The 21,756-nt window shown below is 39.3% G+C and overlaps 1 protein-coding gene and 2 long non-coding RNA genes across 4 annotated transcripts in view; 1 reads left to right on the forward strand and 2 right to left on the reverse strand.

Moving 5' to 3' along the window:
• The window catches only part of LOC143377835 (thiamine transporter 2), a 35,990-nt gene that overhangs the window by 12,311 nt on the left and 1,923 nt on the right, over positions 1–21,756 (forward strand). The window contains exons 1-3 of one of the 2 annotated variants that reach the window (XM_076829603.1): positions 10,548–10,721; positions 18,677–19,024; positions 20,188–20,560. In XM_076829603.1, the coding sequence (XP_076685718.1) occupies positions 10,707–10,721; positions 18,677–19,024; positions 20,188–20,560 (736 nt within the window). In that variant the 5' untranslated portion in view covers positions 10,548–10,706. Of the gene's footprint in view, positions 1–10,547; positions 10,722–18,676; positions 19,025–20,187; positions 20,561–21,756 lie in introns of those variants that run through there. The other variant, XM_076829601.1, reaches the window with a different exon arrangement.
• On the reverse strand, positions 8,414–10,326 carry LOC143377853 (uncharacterized). The gene is made up of 2 exons (XR_013087424.1): positions 9,237–10,326; positions 8,414–8,808 (listed from the first exon to the last, which is right to left on the reverse strand). It is a non-coding gene; the product is annotated as an uncharacterized LOC143377853 (long non-coding RNA).
• LOC143377854 (uncharacterized) lies at positions 14,295–15,791 on the reverse strand. Its single transcript, XR_013087425.1, has 3 exons — positions 14,703–15,791; positions 14,481–14,577; positions 14,295–14,406 (listed from the first exon to the last, which is right to left on the reverse strand). It is a non-coding gene; the product is annotated as an uncharacterized LOC143377854 (long non-coding RNA).

Genomic DNA, 21,756 nt, shown 5'->3' on the forward strand with positions numbered 1-21,756 from the left:
CTTTTGTAGTACCTGTTTTAATTTTAATTGGAAAATTTTTCACTCCCTTAGGGGAGTATCTTTTTAAATTGAAAGAAGTGTTTGAAACTTGGGAGCTATTTAGTTTCACATTGTGATACACTTTTGTAGTACCTGTTTTAATTTTAATTGGAATATTTTTCACTCCCTTAGGGGAGTATCTTTTTAAATTGAAAGAAGTGTTTGAAAGTTGGGAGCTATTTAGTTTCACATTGTGATACACGTTTGTAGTACCTGTTTTAATTTTAATTGGAATATTTTTCACTCCCTTAGGGGAGTATCTTTTTAAATTGAAAGAAGTGTTTGAAACTTGGGAACTATTTAGTTTCACATTGTGATACACTTTTGTAGTACCTGTTTTAATTTTAATTGGAATATTTTTCACTCCCTTAGGGGAGTATCTTTTTAAATTGAAAGAAGTGTTTGAAACTTGGGAACTATTTAGTTTCACATTGTGATACACTTTTGTAGTACCTGTTTTAATTTTAATTGGAATATTTTTCACTCCCTTAGGGGAGTATCTTTTTAAATTGAAAGAAGTGTTTGAAACTTGGGAGCTATTTAGTTTCACATTGTGATACACTTTTGTAGTCCCTGTTTTAATTTTAATTTGAAAAATTTTCACGCATCGAAAATTATATGGTGGAACTGTAGGGTGCTCTGTGAGAATTGAAGGAATTACGAAATTGGATATTGCTATGAAACATGTATTCCAGTGGAATTTTATGTGTTTATATTGTTTATGATGTAATGCTCTGTGTTTACACACTAACAAGACACTTCAATTTGGAAAATTAATGTTTCCTTTTGTACCTCACCATTCAGATTTAGGATTGAATGCTTGATTTTATAGAAATTATCACTTTGTAACGGCTGTTTAAATTAATTTTATACGTGGTTAGGCTAAACACATCAGATTGAAACGTGCAAAGTTATTTGACACTTAAATGCCTTGAAATTGGCGAATTATTACTATATAACTCTATCGATGAAATATATGGCTGAGAAAATGCTATTATACCAAGAACCAGTGGCGCACTTTGGATTTAATCTTGGAGGGAGCCGAGTTGAACGGATAAAAATATGTTTAATGCAAATTTAATAAAATTCATTAGGCGATTATACAAATTTATTTAAAGAATAAAATCCGATTTTCTTTTTTTTTCACGAAGCCGAAGCTGATGATTAACAGAGGACGACGATTATGAACGACGGAGCGATTCTAATGAAAATAACAGAATACAATGCACGTGGTTTAAACGCGTGTCGCGATAATTCTTGCCGACTTAGCTGGGGTTTTCCTGTTGGTCCGCTTACGCATATTTTGTACTGCAAAAACACGCATTCATGCAACGGCACGCTAATATACAGAACCCTCTGGTGGGCGGGCAGACGAGAATAAGTCAGAATTGTTAGTTTTGCAGGATGGCATTTAGTTTATTTAAAGTGATTTATAAGATCAGGTGTTCAATTTTGGAGATGAAAGTTGATAATATATATGTTAAAAGAAACTTTTATTTTTAACAAAAAATAAACTTTTGAACCTTGAGGTAAAATTGGACTTATACTCGTTTGCCCGTCCTCCAGAGAAATGTACCTGTACTAAAAAGAAGACTCGAGAATTGGAAAAGAGGGACCAAGCTCGGGAAATCTTGCAAATTATTTGGACACTCTGAAATATCAAAGTTTTTCCATTACATAAAAGACGTTCCATCTTCATGGCGTAAAAACGACATGTAGCAGTGTCTTGAAATTTCAAAGTCTCTAAGGAACTCCAGTGTTTTTAATAATCTAAATTTACAGTGCGTGAACAGTGCAACTTAACGGTTTTTCAATTGCAATTTTTATCTGAAGATTCGTTAACTATGTTTTACAATTTTTAATTGAGGAGCGGAAGGAGCGAAAGTTAATTAAAAATTCCGTGCCATAGAATAGGCTATATTTTCTTTCACTGTAAAATATTCATGACATGAATGTACCAATTTAGAAATTTTGAAATTTACAAATTTACTAAGTCTTAAAATTTGAAATTTACATATTTACAAATTCTTAAAATTTGAAATTTACATATTTACAAATTCTTAAAATTTGAAATTTACATATTTTGAAATTTACAAATCTTGGAATTTACGAATCTTGACATTTACAAATTTACTATTTCTTAAAATTTGTAATTTACAAATTTACAAATTCTTACATTTTGAAATCTACAAATTTACAAACTCTTAAATTTCGAACTTTACAAATTTAGACGGTGAAAACTATTTGTTCCCATGAATGATACATTACCAGATAATTTATAATATAATTACTTTTAATAACTTAATGAATCGAACGTGGCACGTTTAATTCCAAAGAAAAAGAGGTGTCATTTATATTGCCTTTAGTAACGATTAAGGAAAATTATAATGTAAGTGATGTTTTGATCCGAGCACTGAGTATCTCCGGGGCAAATTCGAAGACAATGGTCGTTTGATTTCCGCGAAACGAATGCAATCCCACACGGATCCGTATATTGCATAATGCAACGTTGAATGTCATTGTTTTACTCGATATCGACGTTGCTAATTGGCTGTAAAAGCAAAACAACATTGTCAATCCAATTATGGAATTTCTTCACTCGATAATCACATCTGTTTTCTAATTAACATCTGACACCGTATGAAGATAATCGTTCATACACTTGAACCCCGGTGGATATGCTTTTTAAGAAAAAGGATCATTTATTGTGACATTTATACAAGATTCAAAATTCGAGAATATTTCCTTTTTCTTGAGCACATCTGTGATTCATTTACACCAATACCTTTCCCCTCACAAGCTTTCAGATAATTCGTCAATTTAAAACTCTGACAATATTTCATTATTTCACTTTCATTATTCTGCGTTTTTAAATTCTTATTCATGGACACTTTGACCTTGCCTCGCCAGGCCAAGTATTTCACTGAAAGCACCTTTATGTACTTGCAGCTCATTTTGATTTCACATCTTTTTTTATTTTGTACTTATTATTATCTTCTATTTTTTGTGATTTATTTGATTTCATGTACTTGGCGTAATTTTGTTACTTTTTTTAAGCTTTTTTATTTCCTTTTTCTTGAGCACATCTGTGATTAGTGATTTTTAATCGTACGAGTAGCATATACATACGTATAATGTTGGCAGATATAAAGTATTCGTTACGAAATAAAAATTTCAGATAAGCTATTGTTACGTCCCTACTTCCTATTTGGGGCGCGATTTTATGTAGTTTATATTTTTGTCCGCTTTCGAGCCAATACTAGGATTTTACGCTCTGGGATAGTTGAGAGCTATCGAGGGTAGATTAGAAAGCATTTTTATTTTCGTGATCACCTCAGTTTACTCGCGGTGAGGGCAGGCCCACAGGGGTCAGTTTCCTCTCGATGGGACTGTCCGGTATCCCGTTGACTCCCGCGCCTGGTCGGGCCTTGGTACCGCCCACTCCCCAGGACGATCCCAAATACGGGGGGTTCTATGTCCGCTCTGACTATTGGAGTCTCCACGATTCCCAAAAGCTCGACACTGTTTGCCGGTGTTTCCCGAAACAACCCCGCACGATGATTTCTCGGCATTCGCTTCTTTGGAATTTACAATAATAAAAGTTAGTCGACCTATAAATCACCCTCCGCACCAGGTGCTACCGCGGGCAACGTTCTGCTCTTCAGCGGCACCATCGGCGGAGACAAGCGTGATTTTTCCACACTCGCAATCATCGATTTGAAAGTTCATTAAAATTTAAATAAATCGCGTCGATCGCGCTTTACGCTTATTCTCTGGCAACACCGCGAGCAACGTTCTGATCGTAGGTGATACCATTAATCGGCGCAACCCGCAATCAATGCACATTTTGTCGTAAGCGATTTTACTTTCCAAGGAGACGAGCGCTCAAGTTGGAGGATGGGGAATTGGGGTGGAAACACTTCACTCACTGATATAACATTAAAAATCACCTTTATTTTCTCTTCGTGGTCTACACTGGCGCTTTTCTAACAAGGAAACATATCGAACCCGAAAATTCTGATTGTAATGAAACTCCGTACGATTGTAGAGCATGTCGGAGTATGTAAGAAACGATTTTTTTTCTGCGGAAAAACACTCCGAGGGGGTAAAATCAGCCCCCAAATTTTCAGCGGTTTTTCGTTTTTCGAGTATAACTTTGTAACGGTGCGAGGTAGAAGAAAACCGTAAATGGACAAAATGTTCAGTGTTTGATGCCGTATAACGCGCTGCAAAAGAAATCTTTGTACGTCCAACAATTTATAATATGTTGCCTTGTAAGTCAGACCTGCCCGTTAGGGTGCAAATACCTGCGCAAGTTCTGGGACTTGGGTAACAGCCTTGCTAACCGTTGGGTGGGTTTTGGGAGAACTGCGAAAGTGCGTGTGCGTCCATATGCGTGAGGCCCAGCTATATAGACTCGTGGAACGAGCCAGCATGGACACACACAAACTCACGCAGCTTTCCCGCAGCCCATGCTGTGGTTAGCAACATAACTGTTCCGCGCCTGGCTGTTACCCGGGTGCCAGAACTCGAGTAGGTATTTGCAACCCTAACGAGCAGGCCTGGGTTACTGATTAAGGGTGGAAGTGACGTTTTTCGAGAGAGTTCGCTTGTAGGTAAGAGGTCTAATCCGCTTATTTACGGCTAAGACAAAGGGGAGGCTCAAAAGGGACTAAGGGGTTGAGTGGAATTAAGAGGAAGTAGGTAGTCGAAAGTCCCGAAATAGGTATCTAACAAAAGGACAATTAAGTCCCAGAGGGGATTACTGACCTTCGAGCGGACAATGCTTGCTATACACGATGGAAAGATCTCGCCAAGACAAATCGATCGATACCATTTTTAACTTCGAAATCAGATGGGAACACCTCGAAAAATGCCCTCAAACTTCGAGATTTTACGGTTTGGAGCAAAAGAAACCGGTAGTAAAATCCCCTCCGGCCCGAGGGGCCTTGGGCAGGCACCTGAGGAAAAACCAAGGGATGTAAGCGATACTCTTAGCAGACTGGGGCGGCAAATGAGCCTCACGACCTTAATTTCAGGGCCGTGTTGGGCCTGCATTTACCCCATGGGCCACTGATTTATTAGGGATTTCGTACTGAGCATTAGGAAAGGGGCCCATGCGGAAATGCAGCCCCACACGGCCCTGAAGTGAAGGTCACGGGGCACATTTGCCGCCCTAGTTTGCTAGATTATCGCTTATAGTATAGTGCCTCTACGAGCTTTAGTGACTTAGGTGTGAGGTCACTCAGTGGGGTCTTAACCATGGACATATATAGACAGAGCGTAAGCTGAGGGGGGTGTAAGATTCGCGGTAAGGGAAGCGATACAGGCAAATCGGGTAACACAGTGGTTATGGATGCCGAATGCTTCCGAAGCTATCCCGACTTTGCCTTTTCCCCTCCAAGCCTACCGGTCCCCTCGCCAATAGTCCCAGCTTCTGCTCCGTCTATATATGTCTATGGTCTTAACCGATACCCTGCTGCGTACGGGTAGTGCTCCTCCAGGGAGTGATCGGCATAACCGCAGCCATTTGGGGCAAAACCGGAAATAAACATAACCTAAACGTTTATCTATCTCTTTCTACCAGTATTTCTGTCTCTTTCTTTTTTACAGTTTCTTTCTCTGTCTACTTCCGCTTTTGCCCCAAATTGTGGCAACCAATCAGCGACGATACACGTTGTTCCGATCACTGCCTAGAGGATCACTACGTACGGGCCGCCAAACGCGCCCCCTATTAGGTACGTCTTGCAGGCAGGGCCGGCTTTAGGTGGGGGGGTGGGGGGGGCCAAATATGTAGGGGCGCCACTATATGCGTTTATTCATTTATATCCGTTCTGCTACTTGATTTTCGTGCTCTTGGAGGCTGTGATGCCAGATCGGAGACGGGTTCCTTCGAGAATTTCCCCCATCTCGCGCATACTACGCTAGAGCAGCGTGTCCGTGAGCTCGGCCCTTCGAAGTCCAACTCACGGACACGCAGCTCCGGCGTAGTGTGCGCGAGGTGGGGGAAATTCTCGAGGGAACCCGTCCCCGATCTGGCATCACAGCTTGGAGGGGCGCCATGACAATCTTGCCCGGGGGTGCCAAGTATGCTAAAGCCGCCCCTGCTTGCAGGACTGTGTTTAGGGAAGACCAGGACAAAACCGGAGTTACAAATATGAGAAATGTGTCTTTAAATAGTAAAAGTTATTTCTACAAAACTAAAACACTATTCTGTCTACCTCAAACGTTCAACTGCTTATTTTTAATCGCACCCTCTGGCGCCTAACAAGCATTTTTTTAAATTCAAAACATCTTAGAAATTATAGTTTGTTAAACAAATGACAGGTTTTCCACTGACCCTTCTTCGACACCTTGAGAAGTAATTCAAAAAGCTATTCTCTTAATTGAAATAATCCACCTGCTCCATAAATTCCCAAAAACTACCCCTGTCTCAACTAACATTTTCGAACAGAAAGGAGAGCGATCCCATCAACATTTGGCAGGGGTTAAATCATACACTAAGACGCAGTATCGCTTAATTGACTATGATGCCTGTTAAGCTGGGTCTTTTAATGGCTCGTTGCTCCGTTTGACCCGTCAATGATTTCGACCCGTAAATGATTTCGACCCGTGTTGGATTCGAGAGTTCGCCAGCCAGCGACGAAAACGGTGCTTGGCTCCGATTCGCTTTCTCTGGCTGTCACCCAACGCCGTAAAAGCGAGCTCGCCACGTTCGAGGCGGTGGAAAAATGCCGGAAGAGAGGAAGAGAACTGTCTTAGCATCTCAATGACGCCCATACGCGAAAATGTCAACAACCACGTTCCGTAGTCACAATTTGACTGTGGTTACACCACACCGAGCCTCGATTGAGCCATCGTCGATTGCTATCCGTGAAATCGCCTCCGATTTCCCACACGGACAATAATAACATAGCAATAAATAATTATAATTTCCTAACGTACACAAGGGTAGATCAGGGGCGATTGTAACATGTTAAGTATCTCAAAACATATGATAGATATTAATTAACACAAATTTTGGATATATGATGAAGAATGACGTTTCGAATACACACATCCATATCCTAGCAGTATAGATACACAATAGACATGCATAGGGAAAATAACTTCTCGATACCCTGAAGTAACTTTTCCTTACTGATTTAAAATTGTAATATAAATACTCCCTTTGCAAGTACGTGTTCTCTCTATTTTTTTAATATTTAATCTGGCCATTTTAAAGTAATACTGATCGTTACTTGTCAGTTTTAAGTGTCTCGTTAATTAAAATTTATAATTTAAGTTCAGAAACCTGGTCGGGGGCGATTGTAACATCGGCAGTCGGGGTCGGTTGTACCGGGACAGAACCGAATAGTGACAAAGAGGATTAATAATATTGTCTTGCTTGCAAGGAATCCGATAGCACAGCACAAGCAAAGCAAATAAAAACTGGGTGCAATGTACTGAATGTAAGGATTGATCGCATGAAGAATGCACCAGCCAAAACGTTTTCTATTTCTGCCACAATGGCGACACCGCATAATCGGTTATAAATTTTACTTTTTTCATTTATTATTATAATTAAAATCAATATATATATTTCAATTTTGTAAAGTTATATTTGTGCTACTATCGACTCCATGCAGTGTTACAACCGACCCGGGGTCAGGGACGGTTGTAACACTTTCTCTGCTTCTGATTTTTTATTAATAATCGGAATATTACTTGACATACAGCGAAACTGTTGTGGCTCAAATAATGTCAGATAAGTAAGTAACATTTTCGTAAAAAAACTGTTGTTGTAACTGTAATAGTTTTTGCGTGAGCATATTCCAAAGTCAGTGTTACTACCACCCCCGGTCTACCCTACCAGTCATAAGTGTTTGGTCATTTATTACAGGTGCGTTTGATAAAAGACAAAATATGTAGAACGTTTTTCGACACACAGTACCGGAAAAATGATTTTCTCAGTATAGGTATTTAAGGGTACCTACCCTCCGGTCAAAACGCTTGAAAAATACGCGCTTTTCATGAATTAAAAAAAAAAAGAAACTGGACGACATACAGTAAAAATGTTTCTTGCACTTTATTACTTCATATTTGAAGAATGAACAAAAAAAATTATTGTTTAAATTTTATCAATTGTAGATATACAGCATTCAGTGTACCACTGTAGAAATTAGAGCTCTTGACGGAGCTCTTTCGAACGGTAAACTCTGAAATGTGTCCCAGCACGTTATGCCTAGTTAATCCAGATAAATGTGACTGTTTTCGCAAAAAATAAGTAAATTAAATTTTTTTTATAAAATCAGATTCTAAATTTCGGGCGGAGACGAGTAGTAAAGCTAGTAGTTTATAGGGGACAGGATGATAAATAAATTACATTCACAGATTTAACATATTTTAACGTAGAATATTTATTTTGAAATAATAAAGAAAGATGTGAGCGATGAAAGTATGGATGTGTGGTCCAATTTGGATGTTTCTTAGCTCAGATTAATCGCCCCATTCTATTTTGTTATCTTGAAAGAGGTTTTCGAACTGCAGTTCGATTATTATTATTCTCATTCGATTATTAGTGACAGCTGTAGTTTTCCTCTTTGTGAAATAACTGCTGATTTGGTGGTTCAAAGATTTTCTCGGCAACAAAACAATTGCCAACGTTATGGCCAATCACAAGATGTAACACTACCAGCATTCACGTGTCATTAAACAATTTTGAAGCGAAAAATTTAATATACGATCCGAACAGTTCAATCACATAAGAAGCAACGATAATAGCCATATCTATAAATTAAAATGGCAACATTACACGTAAACTAAGAAAAAGGAGTAGCAATTCGATAAAGGCAAGCAATAATCAAGTATGTTGCGTTTTGTTCTATTTTCTGCTGTTATCAAACGTACATGCATTACAGCGGGTGATCAAATTTTATTAGAGGCACATTACGAAAAATATGTTTTTTGTGTTTGTGTAGAAGTAAAATCATCCGTGTGATAGATAATGTTACCCACAATGTTGCCAAGTGTATATTTGCAATTTGCAAACATCAATAGTTGCAAAAAGAAATAATAAGAATTCACTGTAACTAGGCTTTCATTTAAAAATTAACTGTGTTAATGTAAAATCGCAAATTTATGCAGGTGACTCTAATAATTTCATCACCTACTGTAAGTGATTAAATACTTCTCAGCGGTACTGTACCCTAACTTACTTCTCAGACTTATTCTAGCCTCCTTTTCATTCTCCCTCCTGTATTTTTTTTTAATTTATTCCTATTTTATTCTATCATGAATACAGAGTATTTAAAATCATTCCACAAAGACAAATGGCCTGCATTCTCCATTGTTCGTTCTAAAGTTCATTATCACTGAAGCACTAATTATTGTTTCCTTGGCTTTGGTTCGCATTAACGAACCAGATACGCCATGTCTGTGTGTGGGACACTTTTGCAACTTACGATTAGTATTTTTGAGATTTCTTTGCATTGCGATTGTAAAGTGTCCATATTTTTTAAAATTGGTCCAAAAAGGAGACAAATAGGACTATATCCTAGATTTTTCAATATTCTCCTGCTATTATAAAGTTGCATTTGTTAAATTAATCATAAATATTTTTAATGTCGTATTTTTGACAATTACAAAAGAAATGGTTAGAATTTTTTTTAACGAAACAATTTTTATTAAGTGCTCTTATGTCTCCACTGTAAGCACCCAAAACCTGATTTCTATCAGTTTGTTACTTCAGCAGTTATAATTTATTGAAAAAAGCCACTATTCTTCAAAGAGCTGTAAAATCAACAATTTTGAAAATTTTGAAAAATCATCCCGAGGGATACCTCTACACATCACTAAAAACTAAAACACACAAGTTTCACCAAAATCCGTAATGTACTAAAAGAAAAAGGCAGGAAAGAAGAAACAGACGTGTGAAGAGCCTGGCATCGATTCCCTGTTCAAAGAAATCCGGCAAATTATGAAATAAAATGTTCTCAGAAATGGCCCCGCGTTCAAGACCATTTGGAAGATCCATCGGCTGTAAATCAACGCACCTCTTCGACGAGCATCCTTCAACCGAACTCCCAGCACTTATTCCTCCGTTTCAAGAGCCCCGCGCTAAAAACCCGCTTCACCTTCCAAGAACGATATTCCCCGCCAAAAGATCGAGCACGTGACCCCTGCAAAATGACAGTCCGCTATTGTCCGAGCAATTATGGGCTCTCACGCGCTGCATCTCGCTGCCGTCTACCATCCAACTGAAGTCTCCACGCTCGCCTTAATTATGCAAAGTGGCGGTCGCGACTGCGCATATCCGTATCCCCATTGAGCCCGATGCGTGGGCTTAACGAACTCTGTAAACCGATTTCCAATGACGTGTCCCTCCTCCAGCGCCCGGGATTTCCTGGCAAAGGAGCCATTACGACCGGGCAATTCCAGATCATCGTGGAAGCAACGGCTTACCGCCCTCTGCACGCCTCGAGCCGAACAGGGCCCGATTGGAAAGGATTACTAGCTGCCGCGGGTAAAAGCGTGGTGGGGGAACCGGTCGAGGAGCCAGTTACTCACTGGCCTCTACGGAGTCCGTTATTCCGGCGAGCGCACGCAGTTCAGCTTCGACCGTCAACCGGACCGTGTCTCATTCGTGACCGAGCTAGCTGGAAAGTAAAGACCTGTGGATCAGCAGAATGTTTATCAAACCGGTGAGTGCGGGGCAGTTCTTCATTTGGGGCTCGATGGAATTCGGGGGAGTGTTGCATGGTGGAGTTAGGGGAATGGTGATATGTCGATGACACTCGAGTGTAATTGCAGAGTGTTTAATAGTTTAATAACGCCTAACAATGGGAGTGACTAGGGTGTCGTTGTTACAGTACTTACATATGTACACTGATTTAGAATCCTTCTTCTATGATCGCGCAGGAGATGTTTCTTGGAGGTTGTATGTTATTGAGATTAGTAAATAGGAGATAAAGGAACCATCAACAGTCTGTACTCGGAGTGGAACGAAAGTGGAATAACTCTCGTAGTGTGTTTGTAGTACAGTCACGTGGCGAAGTATTCCCAATTTGTCATCAATGAAAGTTCCTTTTCTGAAATCAGAAACAGTGGTCTGAATGTTGAATATTTTATACGAACACAGTGTTCTCGATCAGCAAAGATTCCATGCACCAAATGACCCCTGGGTCTCCCAACACTTGGAAGCTTGAACCACGATAAGTTATCGCGCGTGTATGCATCTTCGCGAGTTCCTCTCTCTCTGGCCCCGTGCTTTTTGCCTCCATTTTGATATCAGCTTCTCAGCGCCACTTGCTCTTAATCTCGTCTGCAATCGACAACATAATTTACGGAGCTTGTAACGCTCTTTCGCGAAGTGCAGCCGATCTTCTCACGCGAAATTGCCGAAGGTATCCTGTTGCATTTCGTGCCAGCCTTCCACGGGCCGTGAAGGACACTTTTTCGCTGATTTTATTGCAGCAACGTGCACGAGGATAATCATGCGACCAAGAACGGAATTCCCAGCGGCTGCAGAGGCAGGCTGGCATAGTTATTCGTAGATCGTGCTGTCACGTCCAGGTGTTCCATCCTCCGACATATTTACGTACCAAGAATTCGACAACATTTTTTTACAAAACAATATCGTAATGTGATGATGATATTACGTGATACTTTTATGTATTTCAAATTTAAATCTGACGTTTTATTAACAGTTTGATGGTCGCTGTCACTTAAACCTGATTTCACGATTTGGGGGTGTTATTTTTCGTGAGCCTAAGAACTCAATTTTATTACATATTTATCACCGATGAATCTATTCCATTCGAAGATTTCTAGTCTATTTACAATATTCTGCTTTGATGGTTTTAAAAAATCCGTGATTACTTGGGTATTTTGGGAAAGATTTGTAGCGGATTTATACATGGGCTAAGTAGGCTGCAGTCTAGGGCGGAAATTTTTGGACGAAAGAAATTGAAAAAAGTAATAAATTTTTTGTGCCTGTAACTTTTTATTTTTTCATCGACAATAGTAGCATAAATTTCCACCCCAAAATAAAATGTGCATCTGTTTTCCCTAACACCGAAAGTGAAAGGTGATCTTTAAACACAGAGTCTTGAGAAAACTTTAAAAACAATTCACTTTTGTTTTCATGTAGCAAATTAGCAATAACCCACATGTAACTTGTCATATTGAATTAATGTTAAAATTGTCTCAAGTCTTTTGAATTAAAACATTTGATGATATTTCACGGAAAGGGCGGCAGACTCCTCAAATCCCCCGTGCCCAAGAGGACAAATTTGAAACTTTAGTAAGAGAAGACTTTCTTCTTAAAATTATCCCGGCATCAGTTCGTTGCGTCAGGTTACTTTTTCTCGCTGAGGACGCTCGTCCTTCAAACAGGACGTTTATCCTTGGAAGAGGACGTTCGTCCTGTTGATCACACGACATTGACCTGTTACCTGAGTAGTTTCTCGATCAGAAATCTCTCTAGAATATTAAAAATTCAACGTTTAATAATTATTCCAGGGGACTTAATTCATTACGCCCACAGTAAGTGCGGTGTATAATCCAGAGCATTATTTACTGCTTTCGTATGACTTAACCCTTAACTGGTATACTGTTTTTGGCAAACGTGGCTGGTATACTGGGGTCGTGGCAGACCCCAAATAAAAAAGGACACAGAAATTTGTAAAGTCGACCCTGAATACGTCTATGAATATTTTGTTCTTAGGTAATGTGTAAAATAATAGAAACCTAGAAAGTTAAACTATTATTATAAAATTAATTAGAAAAACAGTTTACAAGCTTAGACAACCAAAAATTTTGCAGCAAACTTTGCGTGCCTGGGGTCATGAGCGACCCCAAGATACCAGTTAAGGGTTAAGTTTGCATATTTTCGTGACGAATTAATTCACCTCGTCGGACCCAAAGGAATTGCCGAATGACGAGTTAACTCGTCTTCTCCAGTTAACAGGTTAACACTGTTTTCCTGTACAGTCACGCGAGAACGGCCACGTCTGATTACGCATCTCGTGTACGTGTTTCATTTACTGATCTGGACACGTACCTGAACGAGGAATTCACTTGCCATTCGCTGCTCGTTCTTGTTGGCATTGGCGGAGTTTTTCGGCGCGATTTCGCGGATGCTAGTGGTCGCGAGATTACACGAAATTTGCTGGCGTTGGTTTAAAAGAGGAAGTTCGGAAGAATATGTTGTTTGAGGAAGTATGTAGCGTCAATGGCGGATTTAACAGGGCGGCCGAGGAGCAGTTGCCGCCTGGGCCCCTGCCCATAAGGCCCCCTTGGGCACCATGCTTAAAAAAATTATGATTTTATCCAATCTATATTTTTTTCTCTACTACTACACTGAGCCCGTTTTTAGTAAACTACGTCTTTATTTTCCCAAAAAAATTGGCCGCTCGGAACGTTTGCCACCTGTGCCATTTTGGAACGTTTGCCACACTGTGTAGTGTGTAATTGATGGAGGATAAAGATAACTGTAAATGTTGTGCTGCAAATAGTTGTGGTTATTGTTATTGATGTTTTGATGAATGAAGATTAGAGCAGTTACTTATTTTCATTAGTTCAAGTAGGAGAGTTCCTTTGTATTTTGTTCGGTTGTTTATTCTAGCTTGTAAAAGTACCTATATGCAATTTGGTGGGATATTATTTCGAGATTGATATCAATTATAGTGATATAAATGGTAATTTTCGTTTCGCAGAAGTATTGTTTGTATTTCTTCTAAATTAAGAACAGTTTTGTTATTTTGTTGCATAAGCTTCGTCAAATGTTCTTTTTGTAATATAAAAATTAGATATCATTTCATATGAAAAATATTCTAACGCAGAATTTTCTGAAGCTGAAAATTATTCGTTATTCTCGAATAACTTCATTTTATTCGAAATTTGTATTCGAAGAATGCCCATCTGTGTACGCAGGGTAAACACGTGGACTAAGTAGTCGAAGAACGCTATTGGTGATTTCTACATATCGCGGGGGTGTGGGAATACGTGCTAGGATTGGTTACTCAGTAAGGGTGGAAGTGGTGTTTTTGGAGACAGTTAAGTTTTGTTGTATGTAGGAGGTAATTTATGCTTTGGAAGAGGGCCTTGAGCTTGCTTACGGCTAACAAGGGAACACCGCGAACCCGGACCCACCGATTGGAACGCAACTTTGTGGGTTTTTAGAGCGATTCAAAACAAGAACAACGGCGCCTTTCATTTGGGCTCAATCGCCCTTTAACTGGGTGAAAACTAACCTCAAAGTCAAATCACAGTATGAACAGCTTTCGAAATCTTGGATATTCTTCTTGAACAACGAGGTTATTTAATCAAACACTCCATTCGTTATTTCGAGCGAGGTAATTAGGTCGAATATTTCTCAATGAAAGACTGCAATTTCGAAAATATCACATATTTAGCGTAAAAAGAAACACTCGATTAAATGCAAGGCTAGATACAAGAACCTGAAAGCTTTTCCGGGAAATCGAAGTCTGAGCAGTTGTAAAATTGCCACTACTGGAGTTTCATAAGTTTTTCCCTCAAAGGCGTGTGGAATTAAGCCTGCAGATAAATGAAGCGTTGTCAATCGAGGAACTAGAAAGTTGCATACGAAATTACGTAAACACCGCTTCGTTATTTGCATAAAGGGAAATTGAAGCGTTTGAATAATGAAGCCAGTTTCTCACGTGTCGAGGCGTCCTGTCAGGTATACACAAACGCGTAGGCGTGGTGTTGTTTTCTCCTGCTTTCGTCACACTGGGCCCGTCATTCGTTAATTTCAAGCAAGAAAGCCGGACCCTATGATGTCACGGTTTCTTCGTTGCTTTCACTTCTCCTGGCACTCGATGCTTCTTCCCCCGAATCGTGTTCTTCTCCCCAGTTTCACGATTACGGTTTCTTCCATCGAATCCACATGAAAACATAATACCCATTTTAATCCGTTTTTGCAAATTATGAATAGTAGGAGTGGATAACAAAATTACCAAAATCGAGCCAACACTTGAATCACTGAAACTATCAGCTCCCTTCGAAAGAAACATAAATATTTAATAACAAATACAATGGCGAACAGTAAGCTCCACAGAATAATCAGAAAGTTTAAACAGGAAAATAATTATTTTACTTTCTTTGACAAAGAAAGTAGCTTCGAACAAAAAGCAGTTAAATTCTAATTTCGTGGCTTCCAAATTATTATTTATTTTGTAAACGGGGAAAGGGATTCCCCTTCGTGTACAGAAGTAAGTAATATATTGGAAATGCGTTGCTGAATAAACCGCAAAATACTTATTCTTTTGAAACTCTCGTTTATTAAACTAAGCTTGGAAGGACGTCGCACTGCACTGAAGGCAAGACTCGAAGTGAAGAGAAAACGGCAAAGGCAATATAAAAAGTCCGTTGCCACTTGAGATAAAAGAACAGGTTTGCGTTCTGTCTTTTTTACCCTGTCAGTCAAGTATAGACAAACACGCACAGACCCATGCTGGCAGTTAATTTACTGCTTTCGTCAGCGGTTGTCACACGTAACTAAATTCATTTTTGTTTTCTTGCTGACGCAATTGATACCAACAGTACAACATAATACGCGTTAAAACAGACGTCGTTGGAAACAAGACGAAAGCCAAAAAATGCATGAAAAAGATTTAAGCTAAATTTCACAATATATTATTTATAGTACTCCCGCGGCTAATTATCTGATTAAAAAGAACCAGTGAATGATCACCTCGCGGGAAACAGAGCGTGTCTCCTACACGAAGCTCTTCCTCAATAAAAATGTCAGGGATAAGAATGGCGTACGCGCGGCGATGTGTTTGTCGACGTCACGTTGACCTCGTGAACAGAGCGAGCTCGAAACTCGCATGATTCACTTTTAGAGGTCACGGTTATACCGGTCAGCGAAAAATGGAGCGCGTTGCGAAACCTCGAGTGCAGAGCGAAGCCATCCAGCATTGCTTTCGCCCCTCTTTCTCGGCTTTCTCCGTTCGTCGACGAGAAAGTCCATTCCATGGAACATTTTAACCGGCTGCTTATCCACCGTCGGGAGAAACGATCGATACGCTATCGATGGAACAGCGTTTTCACGGTGTCAAGTTTTGAAACTCAATATTGGAACGTGGCGAGCGAACCGCGCGTATCTTATCGGCAGTGCTGCTCTGAATTTTATTGCGCTTCCCCTGTGACAGCTGGTGGATGGGTTTAAACATTTTCTTTTGTGGTACTTATCCCTCTGCGCGGATAAAATAAATCGCTTCGTGTTTGCGAAACTTTTCATTCATGAAAGCTGGTTTTGATGACACAATTGGCAATTTCTGGTGCGGTACGGTTACGAGAGGAAGAGTAAACAAAGGATTGCTTTATGGAGAAGGCTATTATGTTGAAGAATGGAGTAAATGTATTTATATAAATTGAGTGAGCAATTTAGTTTCACTTGTTACAGTGAAAATTGACTGTAGGGAAGATTACTTATTCATATCTCTTTGAACATATTTATATTAGACTAGCGTCCCCCGTGTCGACTTCGATATATTAGCGTGACTGCTTCAGGTTTATTAGAATTAATATCTTTTAAGGAAATTGAGTATTTTTTTTAAAAAAAAAGGTTAATTTTTTCATAATATTTTGGAAAAGATAATATTGTCTCCTTTAGATTTACTTTTCCTCCAACGCAACATATACCAGGCGCTTCTTCGTTCCATGTTAATAACGCGTTTTTGAGACATGCTACATAGCTTATGTCCGTCCTAGAGTATCCAGGAATAACGTGTTAAAATTTCAGGAAGATCGGTTCAATAGGTCCTGAGTTTTGCGCGAACATAAAAATCGGATCTCTCTTTGTATAAAAGTGTAGATTTCTTCTTCCTTATTTTTCAATATTAAAATTGTTCACTTCCCATCCGTCATATTTGAGTTAAAAAATCTGTTCGGTAATATTAAATCAAGTGATTTGCTTACTTATTAGTGTAATTTGCATGCAGACGATTTTTAACCCTTAACTGGTATCCTGGGTCGCACATGACCCCAAGCACTCAGAGTTCGCTGCAAAATTTTTGGTTGTCTAAGTTTGTCAACTGAATTTCTAATTAATTTTATAGTTAATAGTTTAACTTTCTACGTTCCTGTCATTTTATACATTACCTAAGAACAAAATATTCATAGAGGATGATCTAGTATCGACTTTACAAATTGCTGTGTCCTTTTTTATTTGGGGTCTGCCACGACCCCAGTATACCAGTCACGTTTGCCAAAAACAGTATACCAGTTAAGGGTTAATTAAAAAATTTCGCATTCTGGATTGGTACTGTTGGGTCCCAGTGATTAGGAGAGAGGTTCCGGGAGAATACACTGACACACGTGGTTAACTTAGAATGTACATATTGTTAAAAGAAAAGTAATATAAGGTTAAAACGTAGAGAGCCAGAACGAACGGTCCGTAGCGTAGCACGGCCATCACGCTAGACCCCGAGGCCTGCGCGCGCCGGCCTTTACGGAAACGAAGTTCGCATAAGAGCATGCGCAATCCTCAACCGGTACCTAATGGTTTTGCGTGGCAGATTGAACTGTCTGCTCACAGGACTTTGCAATACTGGGTTCTTAGTCTGCGGACATTTACGAAAGGTGTAATTTACGTTTGCGTAAGTTGCGCACGCACTCCATTACGCTTTACGTGCGCTCGGTCACGCACAATGCTCAGTTTATGCCACGATGAGCCTACTTTTGCTGAAGAATTCACGATTCTCCATATTTTCACAGAAATGTGAAAATTGCGAAATTCAGCGAGTCAAATACTAGAAAGTGACCAACCATTGATGGTTAAACCTTATTCACAAGTAACTGAAAAATTGCCAAACAAAACTTTCTTTTTTATTCGGAATAATAATCCTCTAGAAAAATAAAGTAAAATTTATCAGAATTCTTCAATGAATTTGCAACGATTTTCACAATTATCCCACACGGAGTAAGTAGGTGCCCTACTAATTATGAACAGTGTATTTTGAGTCATAGAATTTCCCCAAAATGGGTCACATAGACCTAGTGTTCCTTCTCGAGAAACTTTATAATTGCTTACTGTACTTACTTAAAATACTATAATTTCTCGAGAAACTTAAGTCTAGGAAAAATATTATAAATCTCATTTATTTTTGTAAATGAATGTATTACTAGTTAATCGCGAACGTATAAACACATCTACAATTTATTATCATAGTTCCTTTTTCATAAACTAAAAAAAAAGGACGATTTTTGCTGCCAAATCACACATCTGTATTCAAATAGCCGCCATTATGCGAAAAATTGATATTTTTAAAATTGTTGCGATAAAAAGTACTCAGAACCATTTATGCATTTTAAGAGAAAATTTTTTTATTTCATATATGAACTGTCGAAGATATTTTGGTTACCGCTGAAGCTCTTCCAAAAAAGCTGTCTAAAGAAAATTGTTATTACACATTAAATTTACACAATTGTTACATTAAAGTACATACGTATTTTAAGGTGCACATAAGAATTCTTAAAAAAAAACATTTTCAGTGGAAAAAAATTGTCAAAGTTCACCCTGGTTTTTCTAGCCCTAGGTGTATGTCTAGCCCAAGCAAGCCGCGGGAAGTTTCACTAAAGCAAACATTCCTCTTCAAGCCTTTTCTCTAACAGTGAATCGTTTTTCCAGGCGATGTCGGTGTTTCCAGTGCTCCTGCTGCTGAGCAGCGCCTCAGCGCAGTGCCTGACGGGCAACGACAGCCCGCAGATGATGAACCCTGCCTCGAAGAAGGCGTTGACCGACGCTAGGTTCGGCTTCGCCCTGGACAGCCTGAAGAAGACCACGCTGATTGAAGCGCGCGACAACATTTTCTACAGCCCCCATAGCATCCACCAGGCGCTGAGCTTGGCGTACTTCGGCTCCCGAGGCACCACCGACGAGGCCCTGAGGAAGGCCTTGCACATACCGAACGACCTGTCCAAGGTCGACGTGCAACGATACTACGCATACGAGAACTCCCTCAAGCTAGACTCCCAGGTGAGCAGGCATTATGGTTGCATCACTGGCGAGGAATCCAAGGCTAGATGTATGACGAACATCCAACCGGTTGTCAAATTGTTTAACCGCTGCGTGGGTTGAACGAGCTCCCCGTGGTTCTGTGGGTCCTTGATAAATGGACTTGATTAGGCGTGGCTTGAGGTTGAATTTTAAATATTTGGGAGGGGGGATTGACTTGATATGTATGTAATTGCGGGGCCCAGGCGAAAACAGGCACATGCCACTGTTTTACGATTAGGGGAAAGCAAGTTGAAGGGAAAATTGTTTTCATAGGAAATGCGGTAGAAAATTGTAATTAGTTTAAACGGTACTTGAATTAGATGGTAAATGACAACCAGTGGCGGACTGGGTCAAAAATATTAGTCGCCAGGGGACTATCATTTAATTTTTAGAAGAAATAAATTAATTTTTCACAAAGTATATAAGTGAGAAGTAGAATTAAAATTTTTGTGAGATAAATGTATATTTTTTTGTTTATAGAGTGTTTAATGGGACCCACAGGGCCCACTTGCCGTCGGAAAAGCTGACAAGTATTATCAAATTTTAGCCGAAGAATTAATTTTATTAGGTCACGTGTCACCAAGCAGCCAAGTGGCGTTGGGCCCCTTTTCCACTACTTACGCATTTGTTTTTTTCTCAGCGAAAATTTTATATGATTCTGCTCGGTGAAACGTACATGTTAGCAGCGGCGGATTTAACGGGCGGCCCAAAAGCGTTTGCCGCCTGCGCCCCTGTTCAGAAGACCCCAAGAAGTCCCATCTCTCTCAAAAAAATTATGATTCTATGCAAACACTAGCTATGTTTTATTTCCCATAATTTTCATTCCACACGCGAGTAAATTTATTTGTAATTCTGTTGGGTATACAGAGTGTCACAGAATGTTTGCCACCTGGGCCTTCTTCCTTAAATCCGCCAGTGCATGTTATTATATTAGCTTGTGGTGGAATTACACTGCATTGCAGAAACGAATTAATGGTACAAAGAAACGAAAATTGATGTACATGTGGCATGTGCCTGGTCTCCACTCGGCCCCTCAATTCTAGGGAGCTCGAGTTCGTCGAGTGTTAATTTCTTCGGGACTAATGTATTATTTTGCTAATGTTTCTCAGAGCCAGGGAGATAAATATTGATACTTTTTGCAGGCTAACGCGACTGACTATGAGTACAATTCGGCGAATCGATTGTGGATATCCGACAAGAAGAGAGTAAGAGAGTGTATGCTGGACTTTTTTGGCGACCAGCTGGAGAAGACAGATTTCCAAACAAATCCGGCTGCCGTCCGTGATCGAATCAATGGGTGGGTTAGTAATATGACCAAGGGACACATCCGCGACCTGCTGCCTGCTGGCAGTATCGATGAAAGCACCGATTTGGTGTTGGCGAACGCGGTTTACTTCAAAGGCCTCTGGCAAAGTCGCTTCGACCCTGCAAATTCGAAGAAGGATTTATTCTACAGTTCTGGGTCCCAGAATTCTATGGTCACGTTCATGAAGCAGAAGGGGACGTTTAATCACCGTGAGTACAATTGCGATTATAAATGGATGTTTGTTAATGAATTTAATTGCTTCTTTGAAGTTAAAGCTTCGGTTCTTGATTGGAATGATGGTATTATCAGTGAGTGCTAGTAAAGCTGTTTAAATTGGAAATCTTTTCGTGTTCCACTGGAAGTAGAAAGTAGTATAACTGCTGGTACCGTTTTAAAGTAGTCTAATGAAAGTAGGAAGTACGATAGTGCTACGAGAGATAATAAGCATGGTGGATAAAACAGGGGAACTTTAAATAATTATTGCTGAGTAATTTGCATAGATTAAAGAAACAGGTTTCAAATTCTTATTAGTTTTTATAAAGCTTATGGCGAACGTATGTGCTGAAGGTTTATGGGGTTTTTAATGTAACAATTGTGTTTTAATTCGAAAACTAATTGTAAGAAGATTGAATATGTAATAGCAATTTGCGTTAAGCAGTTTTTTTCAGAATAGCTTCCGCGGTAACCAAAATATCTTCGATAGTTTTTATCCGAAACAAAATAAGTTTCCCCTAAAATACATAAAAGAATTTAAGTAGTTGGTAGTCGCAGCCGATTTTAAAAATATTAATTCGCAAAATGGCGGCCATTTGAATGCAGATGTGTGATTTTACAGTGAAAAATCATGCCTTTTCTAATTGATAAAAAAATCCTACGACAAAAACTAAATAATTCTATCAAAAACCTCTGTTCCAAATTTCAATTGAATCGGTCCAGTAGTTCTCGAGGAATATTGGTTACCGTTTTTTAAAGTACCATTTTGAGAAAAGCGCTATTACATATTCAAACTTCTTAGTTTTCGAATTAAATGTACACAATTGGTACACTAAAATATGTACTTTAAGATCCATATAAAGATTTTCAGCCCTTCATGGTCACACTGGGTCCAATAGACCCGCTTTTTAACTTTGTAGCTTGATACCTGCAAATTCCTGGCTTTCCTTTCCGATTTTTTTGGTACGTATTATCGCTTCATTTCTTACTAAAAGGCAACTATCCCATATTCTACAATGTTCAAAGTGTGTACTATAATTTTTGAGAAACGAATGGACTGATACAGTTCGTACGGTAACTATTTAAAAATCAGGCTGGGTCCATTGAACCCAGTGTGGCCACCGCGGAACTTTACAGAAGTTTGACCACGGAGGGTTAAATTGCAAAATACTTCCAATGAAAAAAAAAAATT

Source organism: Andrena cerasifolii, chromosome 16, assembly GCF_050908995.1.
Source record: "Andrena cerasifolii isolate SP2316 chromosome 16, iyAndCera1_principal, whole genome shotgun sequence".
In the NCBI taxonomy this organism is placed as follows: domain Eukaryota; kingdom Metazoa; phylum Arthropoda; class Insecta; order Hymenoptera; family Andrenidae; genus Andrena; species Andrena cerasifolii.